Raw genomic sequence first — 17,071 nt, forward strand, 5'->3', positions numbered from 1 at the left:
GAAATTTAATTGAAGCAGCCAAAGTAGCTCAGTTGGGCGAGTGTTAGCCTGAAGCTCTAAAGGTCCCTGGTTCAATCCCAGGCTTTGGCATTTACCAACATGTGGCAGGGATATCTTCCCCTCACCTGGAATTACTCCAGTCTTTGAGCATCATGTCATGCTTTTCAGCTGCTGCTTGGCACTAACCAATCATGGTAATCTGATTAGCAACTGTTCCAACTAGCTCTTCCTTGGAGTTGCTGCTTCCTTAGCTAACACCCACCCAATGCTGGCTCTAGAAATGAGCACAAGAGCTGTGGCTCAGGGTGATGGCTGATGGGGGCATATTTGGGTAGTCTCATGTGACCTACCTAGGATCAGTCAGCTAGACAAGAGAGAAACTCAGCAGTCAACTTCTGCAGGGCTGGAGGACAAAGAAACTCACTTGATTGTCTCAGCTGGAGACCACAGGCAGCAAGAATGGGTCGTTAATTAGATCAGTGGACAATGAGGGCAAGAGGTCAAGACATGAGCCTCTTCTCCTGACACTGGCGAAGGCAGCTGAGCCTAGGGCCCAAGTCTCTTCCAGCCCCCAGGAGAGGGGGAGAGGGAGGGATCTGAGGGGGAGGGGGACAGAGCCCCCTCCAGCAGGCTGGGACTGCACAGGGTCTGTTTCTGCTGTTCCCTCCTCCCACCAGGACTCCTGCCTGCCTGCTCCTTGCAAACTGCTCAGCCTGGTTCTTCTTCTTCTGGCCTCCCTGCCCCAGAGCAGGGAGATAAAAGAGAACAGGCCAGCCTGCAGTGCCCAGCACAGTTTTTCTCAACCTTTTTCTATGAAGTACCTCCTTAAGAAAATCCTTAAAAAATGAGGCTTATAGGATCTTTCAAAAAAGTCTTTTATTTTCAAAAGATCTACGGCAAAACTGCCGCTTTTTTCCAAAAAAGACCCATTTAAAAAAAACCAGTGGCTGCCGTTATACAAATGAAGCACTGGAAATACAAATCCCCACTTCATGTGCAATATCCATATATCTCATTTACATCCCTTTATTGAAAAAGGGCTGCAGTCTAGACATATCCTAAGTGCTTGGTGAGGAGCATGTCATACCAGGATCAGGAGTCAAACAGTAAAGAGGTGACTGGGCCCTCCACTCATCTTCTTCCCAGCCTCAGTCCATTTTGGTCACTGGGTCAGCCTGGGAAGGAAGGCAGGAAATGGGGCAGAGATTCCGGCTGATGGGAGCAGGCAAAGCTCATCTTGTCCTGCAGGGCCACTGGCAGCAGCTAACCAGGGCAACAAGCTACACAACCTCTGAGACACACTCCCTGTCAATCCCCTTCTGTTCCTGTCAGAGAGATGCCTGGGATGGTGCCTCATGCTGGGTCCCTGAGGTCTGAGGCAAACTCTCAGCTCCCACAACCCCTGCCTCTGGCCCAGTACCCCAAGGCTCAGCTCTACTCCTGTGGGCTGCTCCACCCTAGAATATGAGAGGAGCTGGGTGAGAGGGTGGGGAATCTATGCCTGTCCCAAAGGATCATCCCTGCAGGGGGGAAATGCTGGGGTTGTGACATGGGTGACCCCTCCCCAGGCACATGGGCCCCTGTCACCTTCCCAGTGTTGGGAGTGAAGGTCTAGAGAAGGGTGGGAGGGGGGGAAGGTGTCTTGCTCTTCCTCTTCCCCCAAGCCCTCCAAAGAGTTAGTAACATATTATTTGTCCACTTTTAAGTACAGCAGAAGGCATTAAGGGTGTTTCTGTGGTGTAGTGCTTATCACATTTACCGAACATGCAAAAAGTCCCTGGCTCAAAGCTAAGTGGAAACAGTGTCTTCTCTCATTGTGACTCTGTCTCCCCTTGATGGCCAGATAAATGCAATTCCTGCTGCCTTGGATAAACCCAAAGGTTGTGACATCAGCTGAGAATGCACCTTGGGGCCAGCCTGGGGAAATACGATGAGTCAGAACACTTTCCTGTTTGTGGCTCGGCTTCCCCTGTTTGGGGGTGGGCTCTTCCTGCTGCCTCACTTATTTTAGTTGCCCAAGGAAGTCAAGAGGCAGGAATGAGGCAGAGGAGGAAAGCCAAGCTGGAGACAGGGCTGAAGCACATTATGTTTAAACAGCTGCTGTACGAAGTTACCTGAAAGTCACAAGGATCAATGATCTGTGACAAAGGAAGGTGGCCATTAATTCAAGCCCCGATGTATGTTGTGTTCACAAAGGAAGGTAGGAATGTGCACCAGGCAGATTTGTAACAGGTTTGTAACAGGCTCCTGGCCATCTCCACCTCTACCTCTGGGTGGGACACATCCGCACAAACAGTGGAATTAGCTCAAGTGGCCCTTTGCCCCTCCTCATGAAACTGATTGGCTGGCAGAGAGTGCCACTCAAAGGCACAATCACTTGGCTCCCTGGCATGTACTGAGTGACTGAGCGGACCAGTGGGAGGGATTTGATGGCATCATAGCTGTGCAGCAGGTCATCTGCATGGTCCCTGAGCTTAGCTCAGGCTGGATGCAATCAGAGCCCAGCAGGACCAGGGGACAGGAAAGGTGCAAAGACTTTCTTTTTCTCACCTCAGTTTTCACTTGCCTGTGTGAGGTGGAGGGTGCACACCCATTTTCCTGTGGGGTACAGACTTGTAGCTCCTGGTGGCCAGCCCTGCGCTTCTTCCATAGTCCTAGACCCCTTTGTCCACACACGAGGCCAGCTTCTTTTGTAAAAGCAGCTCAGGTAGCTGAAATGGGTCTGTGGGGAGGGATTTGAACCCACAACTTTTGACAGGCCACACAGCTTAGCAGTCCAACACACTTTCCATCACACCACAGAACCTTTCATGTTAGGCAGCCTGACCTCTCCTATCTCTTCTTTGTAGCACAGCAGTTGCTGGGGGAAAGGAAAGGGAATGCAGGTTTTTGCTATGTCTACACTCTAAAGAAGGCTTTCAAGAAAACAGACAAGACTGTTTTCCCCCAAATGGGACTTGAACCAAGGCCACATCAGTAAAAGTCCTGCCTCACATCCTTCTTGGGCCAATCACACAAGGGAGGCAGCAGAAGGAGTCAGCCCCATACACAAGCCTCTGAGGGCAGGGAAGGCCAAGCCACAAGCCTCCAACAGGTGCCTGGCCTGATTCATCTCCCTTCCCCAGGCTGGCACCAAGGGGCATTCTAAGCTGATGTCACCACTCTCTGTTATGTGGGAGTTGGGATCATCCCACACACAGGCCAGGCAGCAGGAGCTGGGCTTACCTGGGCAGGGGCAATAAGAGAAGACATTGTTTTTCTGCCTGGTTTTGAACCAAGGACCTTTCCTATGTTAGGCAAACATGAGAACCACTACACCACAGAAACACATTTTAGGGCTGCTCTTGCTGTACTTAAACTTGGATAAATATTGTGTTACTCTTTGGCCAAGGCATTTGGGGAAGAGGAAGAGCAGGGAACGAGACCCACTACCCACCGCTACTTCTCTAGACCTTTACTCCCAACACTGGGAAAGTGGCAGGGGGCCAGCATATTTGTCCAAGTTTAAGTACAGCAGGAGAAGGCATTAAGGGTGGTTCTGTGATGGAGTGGTTATCAGAGGGAATCCCAGCACAGACACAAGAGCAGCAGCTTTGGCCAATGATCCCAGGTTTGCAGGGACTGTCCCTGGCTCTCCGCTCAGACTGGCCAGTGGGGCACATTGGTGCTAACAGCATACTCAAGTGGCTCCATGTTCCAGCCAGGCCGACAAGGAACATTTCTTGTGGCACCACCTGATGCCCACGAGTGTGGCCCTTGCACCCACCTCCTGCTTTTCCCCTGGTCCCCATGGGGATGGCAGAAAAGAGGCCCAGGGCCAGGCTGGAGTCAGGGGGAAGCAGAAAGAGCACTAGGCTGGAGCCCAGCTCCCTTTCCTCCCCTAGGCACCTTGAGCAGGGAGGGCTGGTACTGACAGCTCCAAGGGAAGGCTCAGAAGCCACACAGCAACTGAGGCAAGGGAAGAGGGGGGCAGGGCCAGGTCTATACATGGCTGCAGAGCCACAGACACACCCGGCCAGGCTGCTCCCCGCCCTGGCTGCCAAACGCTGAGTGAAGGCCTCACCCACCAGCACACGGGCAGCTGCGGACGCCTTGTGACCAGCATGAGAAGGTGGCAGGAAAGTAGGGCCAGGCCCCTGTCAAATCCCCTCACCACTCCCACCTCAGAGGCTCAGTGGAGCAGATGTTGCCCCAAAATTTCATTTAGAATATGATCCAGAAGGGAAATTCCCAACATAACTTGTGCTCTTCTCTCTTCGTCAGTGCCCACGTTCTTGTGGGGGTTTTTTTTTGTACCAGGTGTTTGCCGTGTACAGTTTGTTCATTTCTGCCATCGCTACCAGTCTTTCTCCTCTTTCATTCCTTTTGCCACAGCTGTATCTCCCTATGAACTTTTCACCAGCTTTCCCTCACCCGACCTTGGCGTTAAAATCTCCCATCATGACAGTGTAAGTAGACTTTTGCATGAGGGCTCTTTCGAGCTCTTGGTAGAATTCTTCCACTTCTTTGTCCTCACTTGCACTTGTGGAAGCATAAACCTGGATGACCTTGAGGGTAGCTTTTGACTCCATCTGAAGATGCAGCACACTGACACATGATGATATTAACTGGCATGATATGACTTTCGAAGACCAATCCTTATGGATGATAAATCCGACTCCTCCAATGTTTCTATCACTACCTCCCTTTCTGAGCCTCACAGCACTTCCATCCTTCCAGTTGACTTCCAACTCCTTCTTTCGTCGAGTTTCATAGACACCGAAGATGTCGCATCTTATCCTTTTCTTCTCTTCTATCAGATGATTTAATGTTTCCTCCCTTGCCAGTGACCTACAATTGTAAGTACACACAGCAAGGGTTGTCCTTTTCCATGTTGGCCTAGCACCTAACATTTTTGTCAGCCTCTCATCAGTCAATTTCTGCTCCACCACCATAGAATGGTTCGATGACACTCAGGGAACTAAGACCCATTTACTCATGTTGTTTTAGCTGTTGACTTCAGGCCATCCCAGTGGCTAGGTGGGTAGGCATGTGTACCTCCTCAAGCTTAGCTAGCCTTCAACCTGTAAGGAGAAGGAAAAGTGCTCTTTCCTCTGAGAGAGCAATCCCTCTCCCTGGATTGGATGGTCCAACACCTTTGTAGCATGGTTAAACCTATCAGGGCATATGCCCCACTACCATAGCTGTCAGATAGCCAGGGTCACCGCTGCGCCATGTTTAGGCATTGAGGTAGGATTTTGCAGTGGAATTCCTCATAGAAAGAGGAATAAGTCTTATGAAAAAAGGCCTCTCATGCAAATATGTGCATGTAGTATGGATGGTTTTTGCACAGGAGAGGAGGGTTACAATCAACGGACAGAGGGAGGGACAAAGGCTGAGAAAGGTAAAGGGCCTTATCTGACATCACACAGCCAGTCTGGGACAATGCTGGGAACAGGACCCAGGAGCCCTGATTCTGAAACTAACCCTCAGTCAGGAGTTTCACACCAAGACTGATCAGAATAAAGTTACCTCCAATGAGCTATAGACGACAGCCCTGCCTAGGGATTGCTCAGCCAGTTGTTTAGAAGAACTAGAACAGGGGTCAGCAACCATTCCTAAGGGGTGTGCAAAGATTTAACTCTCCTTCCCTGAGCTGTGCCACTCTCCTGGGAGAGGGGAGGAGCTCTCTCCACTGTATGCCCTGTGTACAACATGGGTGGATGCAAACCTTTCCATGGACTACCAGTTGCTAATGGACACTTACCATTAATTATATAATTACACCTAAGCCATGCTGCTAATGCTGCAGCTGTGCAGGACAGTTTAATTATAAAACAGATTAAGCATTTTGATTCTCTCATTACTTTGTCAAACTTCATTTTAAATAAAGTAAAAAATTATGCCCAACACAAAAGGTTCCATTATTTTCTTTATTTAAGGCAGCAGTGGAGAACCATTTTTGGATCAGGGGTCACTGACCCACAAAAAAATTCATTGGGGACCACACAAGTGAGAAGTATAGAAACTCCTCCAACCTCCCTCCATTCTCTGCTGCCCCAGCCTCATCGGGTGAGGGGAAGCAAAGGGGGGAAAACTGAGGTTAAAAACTTCTGATGGATCAGATTTCCTTTTCTGTAATTCTAGAGTTAGTGAACCTTATGGACCTCCTTAGGCTCTGGGGTAGGGACAAAAATGAAGGTTACAGTGTGAGGCAGGGCTGCCAACAGGATAGGAATGGGATGCAGAATCTGGAAGGGAGCTGTGGTGAAGAAGCAGGCTGGGAGTACGGTATCTGGCCAGGTGGAGGGAGCAGGAACAAGGGAACGGGCAGTGTGTGCCAAGCAGAGAGGGTGCAAGAACAAGGGAGAGTGTCAGAGCAAGCTGGAGGTTCTGGGGAGGTGGGAAGTGAGGGGATGGAGGGTCTTGAGCAGAGGGTGATTACCTGGCTTCGTGCCCCTTTGCAACAACATCTGCAGCCACACTGTCCCAGACAGTCTGGAGGCAGGTTCTGCTGCCGCAACAGCCAAGCAGTCCAGGACTGGCCCCAGAGGCACCACTGCTGCAGCCATGCAGCTGTGCGTCAGCCTCAGATGCACTGCTGCTGCAGCCATATGGACCGGGGCTGGAGACACCACTGCCATAGGCACACAGCCCACAACTGGCCCCAGAGGCATCCCTGGCATGGCCACGTGGCCCTAGTGGCACAAGATTCTATGGATGTGGCCATGAGCCAGCCTGGGAAGCCAGAGGTGCAGTGACAGCAGTGTCTCTAGCCAGTCCATGTGGTACAGCCTCAGGGCTGCCTCCTCTCCAGTGGCTGCAGGATGAGAAGAGTAGTGGGGCTGAGTTCCTTCCCTTACAGCACATGCCAGTGAAGGGACAGGGTATAGCACTCCCTCACAGTCAAAATCAAAGCCCTACGCAAGCTGGATTCTACCCATTAAGAGGCTTTTGCCCACCTTTATTATAGGGGTTCTCCTATGTGCAACAAGGCTTCAACTCTCACTGAAGCTTTTCCCACAGTCAGAGGAGTTAAAGGGTTTCTCTCCTGTGTGGGCTCTCCTATGGCTAACAAGGTGTGACCTCTGACTGAAGCATTTTCCACAATCAGAGCAACTGAAGGGTTTCTCTCCTGTGTGGGTTCTCCTATGACTAAGAAGATCTGAGCTCCTTCTGAAGCTTTTACAACAGTCAGAGCAGCTGAAGGGTTTCTCTCCTGTGTGGGTTCTCCTATGTGTAAGAAGACTTGAACTTTCACTGAAGCTTTTCCCACAGTCCGAGCAGTTAAAGGGTTTCTCCCCTGTGTGGGTTCTCCTGTGGATAAGAAGATGTGAGCTCCTACTGAAGCTTTTCCCACAGTCAGAACAGCTGAAGGATTTCTCTCCTGTGTGGGCTCTCCAATGTCTAACAAGGTTTGAGCTGCAACTGAAGCATTTTCCGCACACAGAGCAACTGAAAGGTTTCTCTCCTGTGTGGGCTCTCATATGTTTAATAATGGCTGACCTCTGAATGAAGCATTTTCCACAGTCAGAGCAACTGAAAGGTTTCTCCCCTGTGTGGGTTCTCCTATGTGCAACAAGGCTTGAACTCTCACTGAAGCTTTTCCCACAGTCAGAGCAATTAAAGGGTTTCTCTCCTGTGTGGGCTCTCCTATGGATAACAAGGTGTGACCTCTGACTGAAGCATTTTCCACAGTCAGAGCAACTGAAGGGTTTCTCTCCTGTGTGGGTTCTCCTATGACTAAGAACATCTGAGCTCCTTCTGAAACTTTTCCCACACTCAGAGCAACTGAAAGGTTTCTCCCATGTGTGGGTTCTCCTATGTACAACAAGGCTTGAACTCTCACTGAAGCTCTTCCCACAGTCAGAGCAGTTAAAGGGTTTCTCTCCTGTGTGGGCTCTCCTATGTCTAACAAGGTGTGACCTCTGACTGAAGCATTTTCCACAGTCAGCGCAACTGAAGGGTTTCTCTCCTGTATGGGTTCTCCTATGACTAAGAAGATCTGAGTTCCTTCTGAAGCTTTTCCCACAATCAGAGCAACTGAAAGGTTTCTCCCCTGTGTGCGCTCTCCTATGTATAGCAAGGTTTGAGCTGCGACTGAAGCATTTTCCACAGTCAGAGCAACTGAAAGGTTTCTCCCCTGTGTGGCTTCTCCTATGTACAACAAGGCGTGAACTCTCACTGAAGCTTTTCCCACAGTCAGAGCAGCTGAAGGGTTTCTCCCCTGTGTGGGTTCTCCTATGTGCAACAAGGCTTGAACTCTCACTGAAGCTTTTCCCACAGTCAGAGCAGCTGAAGGGTTTCTCTCCTGTGTGGGTTCTCCTATGTCTAACAAGATATGCCCTATGACTGAAGCATTTTCCACACTCAGAGCAGCTGAAGGGTGTGTCTCCTGTGTGGGCTCTTCCACGTTTACTAAGAGTTGCACAGTTACTGGAAGCACAGGGTGACTGTTGATGGAGGATTTTCTGATTAATAGTTTCTGTGTTTGTTTTCACCCCTCCGCTTCTGTGGCTGGATTTACCCTGTCCCTCTCCTGGATGGTTTCCCTGCTGCTTTTGTTGGCTACGCTGGCTCTCACAGGTCAATCCCTGCTCAGGACTCTGAGAAACATACCCTTCAGATTTTCCCAATAACATCCTGCATGGAGCCATTTGCTCCCGTCTTTCTTGCTGAAGACTCTTTTCATGGTTCTCACTCGGGGCCTCATCACCTGCTGGGACAGAGAATCCAGACAGGAGTCATTCCTTGTGCTGAGGTGAAAGGAAACTCTAAAACAGAAATAGAAAAGGAGAAGCATGCCCAAGGAATGTCTGGAAAGATTTAATAATCATGAGCTGAGTTCCCCCCCTTCACCATAATCCTTCCCCCACCCAGAACCTCAGACTGGTGTTCAAGACAGGCAGAAGGGTCAGTCAGAATTGATGAAAATGCACAAATGATATCTGCTACGAGGACACTGAAATTAGTTTGAGTCAGTTTAGCTGACTGCTCACCTGTGTGGGTGTCACTGATGATCTCTCCTTTCTCACAGCCCTGGAGATCTGGGATCTGCATTTCCTCCCAGGAGATCATATGAGCGTCGGAGACTGGAAATCCAGTTTGGAGAGCAATTAAAAGAGTTGTTCTTGTTCATTTAGGTCTGTGCCATTACTGCTTCCAGAGTCAGGCTCTGCATCACCCACCCAGAGAGGCTCCTTCCCCATCTTGCAGGGACTGGGCTCTGGCTGGTACAAGATCCCAGGACACACTCACCTGCAGTAAAGGTGCATCCCCTCTCCCTCAGAAATGGCCTGGCTGATTTCCCAAGGGAGCTGAACACTCAGCTACACTCTCTAGAAGTTAGTCTCCTTCCCAGCCCATTCTACACACCCCACCACAGGGCAGAACCGGAATACACTACTCAGAAAGGGAGCTGTAGGGAGAACTGGCATGTTTAACACCAAGGTCCCCAGGCAGGGTTCAGATTGCAGCTGCCATGTGGCAAGTCACTAGGACTTGGAGAAAAAGGACCCAGCAGAGCTCTAGCTCCCTAAGGGCTCTGTCCACAAAGCTTCTGGCTGGGGGATTGGGCTTCCCCTGCTCTTTGTCTCAAATGCTCTAAAAGCTCTCTTTGTCTAAAACGGGGGGAGGGATAGCTCAGTGGTTTGAGCATTGGCCTGCTAAACCCAGTGTTGTGAGTTCAATCCTTGTGGAGGCCATTTGGGGCAAAAATTCATCAGGGATAGTATTTGGTTCTGCTGTGAAGGCAGGGGACTGGACTTTGATGACCTTTCAAGGTCCCTTCCAGTTCTAGGAGATAGGCAATCTCCATTAATTTATGCTCTACTTGGGCCAGAAGGAGGCAGAGGAAGTTGTCTGAGCAGGAAAATGAACCCATGGCTGGATGCTTCATGCTTCTATCCTTCACACTTCTGATCCCAACTGCCTGTGCCTGGATGGGCCCTAACAGCTGTCATTCCCACAGCTGGCCAGGGCAGTGCAGGCTGATCCTGTGCTGCATCTCCGGTGCTTGTGAGTGTTGCTACAGCTCAACTCCACCTCTGCAGCCTTTGTGTGGTTTCCCAACCTCCCTCTTGTGGCCAGTCAGGCCTTCCATTTGGAGTCCTTTCAACCTGCACAGAATCTACTGGAGGCAGGAATGGACTCTGAGACTGCACCCTCCTTCCAGGAACTCAGCACATTGGCAAAAGGGTCTCTGCAGGCACTAACAACAGCTGCACCCAGGCCCAGATGTCTGGTACCTGCCATTCCTGCCTGTGAACTTCCATTGACTAGAGATGTAATAGTCTAGTCCTGTGTTTCCCAGTTTTATTTGGCCATGAAACCCATTTAAAAAAAAAACTGCAAGGGGGGGGGGGGGGGGAAGAGACTGTCAAAGAACAAAAAACCAAAAAATCCAGACCCGCCCCTAAGACCACATTTAATGGGTTCCTCCACTTTCCTGCCTGAATTGTTCCTCAAGTGCCTCTCTTCCTTGTGTTGATTTTCCCAGGCTTTCCCCTGTTGTACATACTGGGAATAATCCCATTCAGCTCCTTCCAAAAGTGTTCCCTGTGATTCTACTGTGCCATGCCCTTCCTGCTGTTGACTCTCCTCCTTGTTCTTCCTCACTGTCCTAGCACTTGCTGGGGGAGAGAGAATACAGGCAGGAGTCACTGACCGTGCTGGGGAGAAGGGGCCAACAAGGGAATGACAAAGATATAATAAGGATGTTAAATATCGACTAACTGACTAATCGAATAGTCACTGCATTTTGCATCAACCATTCAATTAGTCAACAAGGCACCTCCACCTTTGAAATGTAGCCGCAGCCCTAGGGCTATCGCTACACTTCAAAGGTGAAAGCCCAGTGTGGAGCCTGAGGCCAGCTGGGCACTCCCCCACTGACCTGAGGCTCTGTGCTGTGCTACCACTTTGAAACGCTGTGAGGAGCGTGAGGCCGGGCGCCCTGCAGTGTTTCAAAGCAGCAGCGCTGCTCCGAGCCCGGGATCTGAAGGGGAAAACCCAGCTGATCCCAGGCTCTACAGCAGGGCTACTTAACTGCAGAAGCCCCACGGGCCACAACGATACTCACAGCACATGCTGAGGGCTGCAACTTAAGTGTGGTTGCATATATGTACAAATATGTATTCAAATACATGTAAATAGCGTCTTTCACATTGACAGGTATGAATGCAAAGATTAAGGTAAGACTACATAACACTCAGGCTCCATTTAAGTCAGTTCTGCTGATAGTAATAAAATGCAATAGTGTCCCGATTTCCACTATATGACAGCACTTTTAATGAGGATGACAGTCCAGGAATTTAACTACTAAAATGCATAAAAACAGAAAACCATTATATTGACTTGCTGCTGTGGAGTGTTCCCAGTGGAAGCAAAGGATCCCACCCATGGGCCATGTGTTAAGCCCCACGAAAAGCCGAACTGCTCTCTGGGCCACAAACAAATGGTCCATGGGCTGCATGTTGAATAGCCCTGCTCCACCCAGTACTGCTGCTTTGAAACATCACCTACAGCCTGAAGAAATCCCAGCTGGCTCCGGGCTGCAGGCGGCACTTCAAAGTGGCAGTGCCACACGGAGCCTGGTGCCTGGCCTCTCACTTTAAGTGGCACTGCCGCTTTGAAGTACCCCTTCTCTTCCCTCCTTGTTGCCTCTTTGTGATAGAGGTGGAAAGGGGTGAGGGAAGTGACTAGTCTGTCGATGATCCAATAAGCATTTGCTTATCAGCTACTCAACTAGCCCTTCACATTCCTAAACCAGAAAGCACTGCGCAATAATAGTTTGGGAGACTGACACATTGTGGGTGGGTCCACATCCTACCCAAACACTCCCAGGGAAGTAAGCATAAGGAGAAAACTCCTGACACATAACGGGATGTCTGGAGAGCTGTGACAGGTATTTGGCAGGATGATACCTGCAGCCCTACCTGGGAGACATGGGGTGGAAGTGAGGGCTTTTACCCAATGCTCATTTTTGGACGCACTAGATTTTTCCTGCACTTCTGGAATGTTTGTGTGTCAATTTCCCTGACTTCTCACCTGTGTGAATATCTCTCAAGATCCTCATTTCTTTGGAGGGCTGAAGATCTGGGACCCACAGCTTTTCCCCTCGTTCCAGCTGGGTGAGCAGGTCAGGTTTGGAAATGGGGAATCCTGCACAGGGGTGAAATCAGGCAAGGTGAAGGCACATGGAGTCTGGGCAGTGTGTGTGTCACAAGGAACATTCCATGAGCCTAATCTGATCCTGCATGGGACCGGGACTTGAGAGCAGCAGACTTCTAGGAAGGAAAGGACTAGGGGATGTGATGAAGTTGTAATTGTATTCACTCTGTTTGCTTTGTTATGTTGCATGTGATTTCTATTGTCCTGTAGTAACTCCATGCTTGTGCCTCAGTTTCCCTTGGCACTGCACCACTATCTAGATGGGGATGGGAATTTGGGGGTGACTCACTGAAGGAGGACGCCCAGGCAAGCACATTCACAATAGCCCAGGCTCACAATAATCTGAGCCTGAGAGGGGTATTTGACCAGGGGACACCTTTTCCCTGGGAAGCTGAATAAAGGTTTGAGAAGGGGCTGGCTGTAGCCAGGGACAAGCTGTGCAGGGTGAAAGTGAGTCTTGCTGGCTTAGGGGCAGAAGTGGGGGGCAGGGCCCTTAGCTCTGTGCCCTCTCCTCCCCAAGGTGGATTGTGCTGACTGCTCCTAGTTTCTGTACTAACAAGTCTGCTCTATGCTGTATCTCTGAACTAATAAACCACCTGGCTGTGGAGGGGGTGGAGTTCAGGTCCCAATGACTCCTCACCATTCGGTGACAGTGAGTGTTGTTATGCCCTCACTAGGAGTTTTAATGATCTGTGGATTTCTAGGGTACTCGCTGACACACACACAGCTTGGGGGTTAAACTCCTGCCTATTTCCAAGCCTGTGGAACCCAGACCCCTCCACAGATGGAGCCAGTCCCAAGGTGGCAGGAGAACAGTGCGTGTAGGAGAAATAACGTAGGCAGAACCGTTCCCTGCTTCTGGTCCCTGAAAGCTGGGGCGATGCGAATGAATTAGCATGTCCCTTAGGTGTCTGACAATTTCCCCAGAAGGAGGCATCGGGATGAAAGTGTCCCTCACACAAGGGTTTTGGGCCCCACTCTGCTCTCAAACTGACCAGGGAAGAACCTGACCTGATGTAGAAATGCTGGCCCCAAGGCTTTGCTAGTTGAGGGTGCAGGAATCCTTACCCAGTGAGGCCACTGTCTCATAGTTCTCCTGCATGACGTCCTTGTAGAGGGCTCTCTGCGCAGGGCTCAGCAGCGCCCCCTGCCCTGTGGTAAAATACACAGCCACCTCCTCAAAGGTCACTGGCACCTGAAATAACAGGGGACCGCCACTCAGCACCTTCCACTCCAGCCAGGGCCCCACTTGTCACAATGGAGAGGGCCCGATGAGCAGAATCCCATCCCACCCTGCCCAGAGAGGCCAGGAGGCTCCAGGAGAGAGAGAGGGGAGAGCTTGGGCCTCCCAGCAGATGGAGCAGAGCAGGGTCTTCTCAGTCACCCCCCTACCAACCACAGGCTGAGGTGGGAGCAGAGCTCTGCAGAGGCGACAGGAATCCCAGCCCCTTCCTAGTTCATGGCTCCCTCCCCCCCCACTCTCTCACTTACACTCACAAACACACACTCACACGCACTCCCCTACCTGAGCCAGCTCCATCATAGCCATTTCCCTGCCCTGTATACTGCAAGATGGGATGATCTGGAACAAAAGGTAGACATGGCTCTTGGTCCTGTCAGGTGCAGAGGGGTGTCGCGGGGGGCGGGGAGACTTGTTCTTGGCCTCTGATGATAGCATAAGAAGCCATGGCCTTAAACTGCAGTAAGGGAGGTTTAGATTGGACATTAAGAAAAATGTCCTTTCCGGATGCTGAAACACTGGAATAAATTGCCTAGGGAGGTTGTGGAATCTTCATCTCTGGAGATATTCAAGAGCAAGTTAGACAGACACCTGTCAGGGATGGTCTACATGGTGCTTTGTCCTGTCATGAGGGCAGGGGACTGGGCTTGAGGATCTCTCAGAGTCCTTTCAGTTCTAGCATTGTATGGTTCTGTGATCGAGGTAGTTTCTCAAGGGTCTTGGTCCATTTCACACCCCCATTTCCTCCAGGCTCTGGCCATGCCTGGAAACCCTTAGTTGTGTGGTTACAGCACAGGCCTGGCCCCTCCCACCATGGGGCACCCTCCAGGCACTTTCACACCCTCTCTGAGACGGACACTAGAAAAGATCAGAAGTTCCAAAGCTGCCACTCTGGGGGGCTCCCCGGCATTGTCCCTGAGGGCAGTGTCCCCCTCCCCCCGCAATCATACTGGGACTGGTAAGGGCAGGAAGGGCTTTGACTGTCCTGGGATCAAGGGTCAGGGAAAGAAATCTGCCCAAGGCAAGGCAGTGAATGGGTCTGGGCAGGGTGGGGGCTGGGAACCTCTCTCCAGACCTCCTGTATCTGCTGCCCCTTCTTCTCTCCCCAAGTTCCCCTCCTGCCCTCTCCCCTCTGTTGGGAGCACTGGTGCCTGCCCAGTGTCCATGGGCGTTTGCTCTCTGGTGGGAGCCTGGCTGTGTCACTGAGGCAGCAGCTCTGGGATCCACAGGGCTTTTTCTGCTGAACTTAAACTTGGACAAATATTCCATTACCAACTCTTTGGCCAAGGCCTGGGGGAAGAAGCAGAGCAAGAGCAGGGAACAAAGACACCCCCTCATCCCCCGCCACTACTTCTGTAGACCTTTGCTCCCCAAACTGGGAAGTGGCAGGGGGCCTGTGTGCCTGGGGAGAGGTGACCCATGTCACATCCCCAGCATTTCCTCCTTGCAGGGATGGACCTTCGGGGCAGGCCTACACTCCCTGACCCTCACCCAGCTTCTGGGGTGGCAAAACCCCCAGGGTATGGCTGAGCCATGGGGTGAGGGGCACAATCTGAGAGTTACCTGAGACCTCAGGAACGCAGCATGAAATACCATACTAAGCATCTCTCTGACAGGAGCAGACGGGGATTGACTGGGGATAGGGAGCGTGGGGAGAGCGTGTCAGGGCTTGGGTAGCTTGTTGCCCTTGTTGGGGGGAAGCCAAAACACAGGCCTCACGGTGAAGAGGGTTTGAACCTGCACAGTGAAAGCCTAGTAGATTTCTAGTCCAACACCTTAACCACTCAGTCATCCCACCTGTGAGTCTGTCAACCCAGGGAAACTAGTAAACAATCCCAGTGCCCAGATCTGATGTCATCTGCCACACAGAACTCAAACAGCAAACCATTTGAATGGTCGTGCAGAGGATTCCTGGCTGCTTTGGCTTTAGAGTATGTCTACACTTCATTCCTCTCTTGAGGGAGGAAGGCAAATGTAGACACCTAAAATTACAAATGAAGCAGGGATTTAAATATCCAATGCTTCATTTCCATAATCGCATTATAGCACTATTTTGGAAAAAAAAAAAAGTTATTTTGAGAGAAAACCCTTCCCTTGAAATAACCCTTACTCCTCAAAAGATGAGGTTTAAGGGTTATTTTGAGGGAAGGTTTTTCTCAAAATAACTTTTTTCCCGCAAAATAGCACTGTTGCAAAATAGCGCCATTACGTGATTATGCAAATGAAGCACAGGATATTTAAATCCCTGCTTCATTTGTAATTTTAGGTGTCTACATTTGCATTCCTCCCTTGAGGGAGGACTGAAGTGTAGACATACCCTTAGGCTGTGTCTTGGAGGTGAGTTCTTCTTCCAGGTCTTCCCTCCTCCTTCTTGGTTCTTCTTCCCTCCTTTCCCTTTTCCTTCTTCTTCCTTTCCCTTCTTGTTCCTGTTCTCGTTTCCCCTTTTCCTTCTTGGACCCCAGTGTGTATAGTGAAAATTGAGTTCTCCTTAGTTATACCTTTACCAATTATTTTAGTATAATTTTACTAACCAGTCATAACATACTATTATGATTTACTTAACCAATCATATCCCACCACCTTAGCTGATTTACAGCTAGCAAAATTAATTATACAGCAGACAGAAACAGATACAAACCAAACAGAGATCACACAAATAGGAAAGTGAGGTCAATAATCATAGAATGAGGATCGCATAACCACAATTATTGGTAAACAGTTTCTTGCCAGAAAAAATGCTGTTAACTAAGTTTTCTCTAGCCATCTTGAGATCTGTTTCTTACCTGGTGACAGTGGGTGCCACTAGGATAAGATCCCTTTCTCACACCTAGTGTGACACAATTTAAATGTCATTTAGATGGAATGTGAGCATGTGACTTCAGGCTTTACAGCTAATTGCTGCTGCTCTTCAGTCTGGCTACAGAAAAAGGCTGTAGTTTAGGTCTACCAGATAGCCAAACACGCCCACTTATTTGGAAACTGATCTGAAAAAGTGGACCCGTTCCCTGGATGTGGCAGTTTTTCCAGGATGAGATGTATCCAGGAAAAACACTAATGTGTACCTAACCAAGGAGGGCACCATGGCTCTGCTGGCTAAAGTGCCTGCTCTATAAACAGGAGATCCTGGGTTCAAATTGCAGTGATGCCTTGTTGTAGCCTTTGCTCACTATTTCCTGTGCCCTTCTGGGACACAGAGGAGACCTCCCTTGGCCACCCATAGAACTGCTGGTTCAGGAAAAGGCTGATTGGAGAGGAGCCTTGGAAAGGAAAATCCTGGTGCATGTGACTGGTGCTGGCAAGGCAGGACTGCAATTACTGGGACAGATCACATGCTGTTGTGATTCCCTGGGGGGTGTCAGCGGCCAGAGATCCTGAGAGTGCAGCTTCTGCAGCTGTGGAGTTACCCTCTTCTTCCTTCCCTTGGAATGGGCAATGACAACATGTGGAGCAGCTAGGAAGAAAGGCCCAGAAAGTGGCCCCGTGGCTAAGCTGGCACCTGCCGGATATGTGTGAGGTGAGGGAGGCAGCCCCCAGTGGTGCCTGGCCAATGTGTCTGCTCTTCCCACCATATGTAGCTGGAGTTGGCCTCTTTTAGCTGAGCTTTGTGGTGTACCCACAGCGGGAAGCCAAAGGCAGCAAAGAGCGGAGTGGGTGGGGGGTTCTGGTTCCAGCTGAGGGATG

General features: G+C 50.3%; 2 protein-coding genes across 3 annotated transcripts in view; both read right to left on the minus strand.

Moving 5' to 3' along the window:
• LOC102443998 (uncharacterized) overlaps window positions 1-17,071 on the minus strand; it is a 293,825-nt gene that overhangs the window by 145,589 nt on the left and 131,165 nt on the right.
• LOC142821562 (uncharacterized) lies at window positions 866-15,526 on the minus strand. 2 transcript variants are annotated; one of them, XM_089770997.1, is made up of 6 exons: window positions 13,676-15,526; window positions 13,219-13,345; window positions 12,028-12,141; window positions 8,979-9,071; window positions 8,599-8,698; window positions 866-4,830 (listed from the first exon to the last, which is right to left on the minus strand). In XM_089770997.1, the coding sequence occupies exons 1-6, from the start codon at window positions 13,874-13,876 to the stop codon at window positions 4,410-4,412; spliced, it is 1,056 nt and encodes a 351-aa protein (XP_089627123.1). In that variant the 5' UTR covers window positions 13,877-15,526; the 3' UTR covers window positions 866-4,409. The 2 variants fall into 2 exon arrangements, with proteins under 2 accessions (XP_089627123.1, XP_075768957.2); XM_075912842.2 differs by having other exon boundaries at window positions 4,690-8,698; window positions 13,676-15,404.

Source organism: Pelodiscus sinensis, chromosome 19, assembly GCF_052426305.1.
Source record: "Pelodiscus sinensis isolate ZL-2025 chromosome 19, ASM5242630v1, whole genome shotgun sequence".
Classification (NCBI taxonomy): domain Eukaryota; kingdom Metazoa; phylum Chordata; order Testudines; family Trionychidae; genus Pelodiscus; species Pelodiscus sinensis.